Source organism: Clupea harengus, chromosome 9 (assembly GCF_900700415.2).
Source record: "Clupea harengus chromosome 9, Ch_v2.0.2, whole genome shotgun sequence".
Lineage (NCBI taxonomy): Eukaryota > Metazoa > Chordata > Actinopteri > Clupeiformes > Clupeidae > Clupea > Clupea harengus.
This window is the reverse complement of record NC_045160.1, coordinates 21973547-21976046: the sequence shown is the minus strand read 5'-3', so window position 1 is coordinate 21976046 and position 2500 is coordinate 21973547. Positions and strand designations below refer to the sequence as shown.

General features: G+C 49.8%; 1 protein-coding gene across 4 annotated transcripts in view; it reads left to right on the top strand.

The window, feature by feature from the left end:
- The window catches only part of tfdp2 (transcription factor Dp-2), a 51459-nt gene that overhangs the window by 44363 nt on the left and 4596 nt on the right, over positions 1 to 2500 (top strand). For all 4 annotated transcript variants that reach the window (XM_031573841.2, XM_031573840.2, XM_031573842.2 and 1 more), the window contains 2 exons: positions 1 to 128; positions 2076 to 2144. The exon at positions 1 to 128 is cut by the window's left edge. In XM_031573841.2, the coding sequence (XP_031429701.1) occupies positions 1 to 128; positions 2076 to 2144 (197 nt within the window). The remainder of the gene's footprint in view (positions 129 to 2075; positions 2145 to 2500) is intronic.

Sequence of the window (2500 nt, the reverse complement as noted above, 5' to 3'; positions counted from 1 at the left end):
ACATCCGGCGGCGTGTGTATGACGCGCTGAACGTGCTCATGGCCATGAACATCATCTCCAAAGAGAAGAAGGAGATCCGCTGGATCGGCCTGCCCACCAACTCAGCCCAGGAGTGCCAGAACCTGGAGGTGAGGAGACGCACACACACACACACACACACGTCTCTCTCGCAGGGTGAGGAGACGCACTCTCTCACACACACACACACACTCACCATGCATCTCACCCATGCATCTCACCCATGCATCTCACCCATGCACCAACACATCAAATGCACACACACACACACACACACACACACACACACACACACACACACACACATCTCTCTCCCCCCCCCCCCCCCACACACACACACAAACACACACATCTAATAATACAAATAATAATTCATTTTATTTGTAACGCACTCTTCATTCAGAAGAATCTCAGAGTGCCATCTCACATCTCTCTCCCACACACACACTCATATAAACATGTGCTCATTACAAACACCCCTCCATGCATGTCCATAGAGGAAGTGAAGGTGGGGAATGGTAAACTAACGACCTGATTGGGAGACGACCTGCTGACCTAGATAACCTTCATATCTTGAAATAGCTGGAGGCTCTTTTTCTTCCTGACTTAACAACCTCTCACTAAAACACGCCATTATCTGATTCATCAGCTCACACTCAACACGGGAAACCAATCTATGACGTCCATTAGCTTAGCGTCAGCATAATGAACACGCTCGGCGTGATATAAATCAGGTCTCAGTCAGCACAGGACACACAGATGCCACTGGCATGCTCTTCACTCTTGCCACTCGTGTGTGTGTGTGTGTGTGTGTGTGTGTGTGTGTGTGTGTGTGTGTGTGTGTGTGTGCTTGTCCCTGTCCCTGTGTGTGTGTGTGTGCTTGTCCCTGTCCGTGTGTGTGTGTGTGTGTGTGTGTGTGTGTGTGCTTGTCCCTGTCCCTGTGTGTGTGTGTGTGCTTGTCCCTGTCCCTGTGTGTGTGTGTGTGCTTGTCCCTGTCCCTGTGTGTGTGTGTGTGCTTGTCCCTGTCCCTGTGTGTGTGTGTGTGCTTGTCCCTGTCCCTGTGTGTGTGTGTGTGTGTGTGTGTGTGTGTGTGTGTGCTTGTCCCTGTCCCTGTGTGTGTGTGTGTGTGTGTGTGTGTGTGTGCTTGTCCCTGTCCCTGTGTGTGTGTGTGTGTGTGTGTCTTGTTCCATGCTACCTTCTAATGCACTCCAGGAGCAGCGTGACAGCATCTGTTAGTGTCACGTCTCAGGGCTGACAGGGGAAAACAAAGAGGGTGACAGAGATAAAACGAGGGGGAGGGAGACTCAAGAGTCCTTCAACCTGTGTGTGTGTGTGTGTGTGTGTGTGCGCACGCTCAATTTTGTGCGTGGGTGTGTGCAATGCTGTGTGTGTCAGGGCTGTGACAGATGTGAGACCGCTCATTCTTGTGTCAAAAAACGCGCACACACACACACACACGCGCGCAAACCCCTACACGCACACACACACCTGCACGCACGCACACACACCTGCAAATGTACACCATGCATACAAAGCAAATAGGAAGCACAGAAATTATTTGAGTCGGAGCAGACGCCAATATGCATACGTCCCCCGAACAGTTTGGGGGGGTGAGGGTGGGTGCTGGTGTCGTTACACTAATCACACATCTATTCTCCACGTCACACCAGAACACAGAAACACAAACACACACACAGAGAGAGAGACCTTATCCATGACTTGAGTGTGTGTGTCGGTATGGTGCAATAACTGGGACGCATATCTTCCACGTGTGTGTGTGTGTGTGTGTTAAGTGTGTGTGTGTTTATATAGTGCAGTAACTGGGACACATCTCTTCTGTGTGTGTGTGTGTGTGTGTGTGTGTGTTTTGAGTGTGTGTGTATATGGTGCAGTAACTAGGACACATCTCTTCCACGTGTGTGTGTGTGTGTGTGTGTGTGTTTTGAGTGTGTGTGTATATGGTGCAGTAACTAGGACACATCTCTTCCACGTGTGTGTGTGTGTGTGTGTTTTATATGGTGCAGTAACTGACACATCTCTCCCTCCTCTTCCTCCAGCTTGAGAAACAGAAACGCCTGGAAAGAATCAGGCAGAAACGAGCCCAGCTGGAAGAGCTTATACTACAGGTACCTGCGTGTGTGTGCGTGTGCGTGTGTGTGTGTGTGTGCGTACGTGTGTGTGTGCGTGCGTGTGTTGCTCATGAGTGCTTTGTACTGGTTGTGTGTGTTTAATGAGGGGGGGGGGGGGGGGCATATGGATTTGTTATTGGATTTTGTTTATGGAAATGGTTTGTGTGTGTGTGGGGGCGTGTGTGTGTGTTACGTGCGTGTGTTGCTGATGAGTGCTTTGTATTAGTTGTGTGTGTGATTGTGTGTGTTTAATGGGGTTGGGGGGAGGGTGGTGCATATGGATTTGTTATTTGGATTTTGTTTATGTGTTTGCTTATGAAAATGGTTTGTGTGTGCGCGCGTGTGTGTGTGTG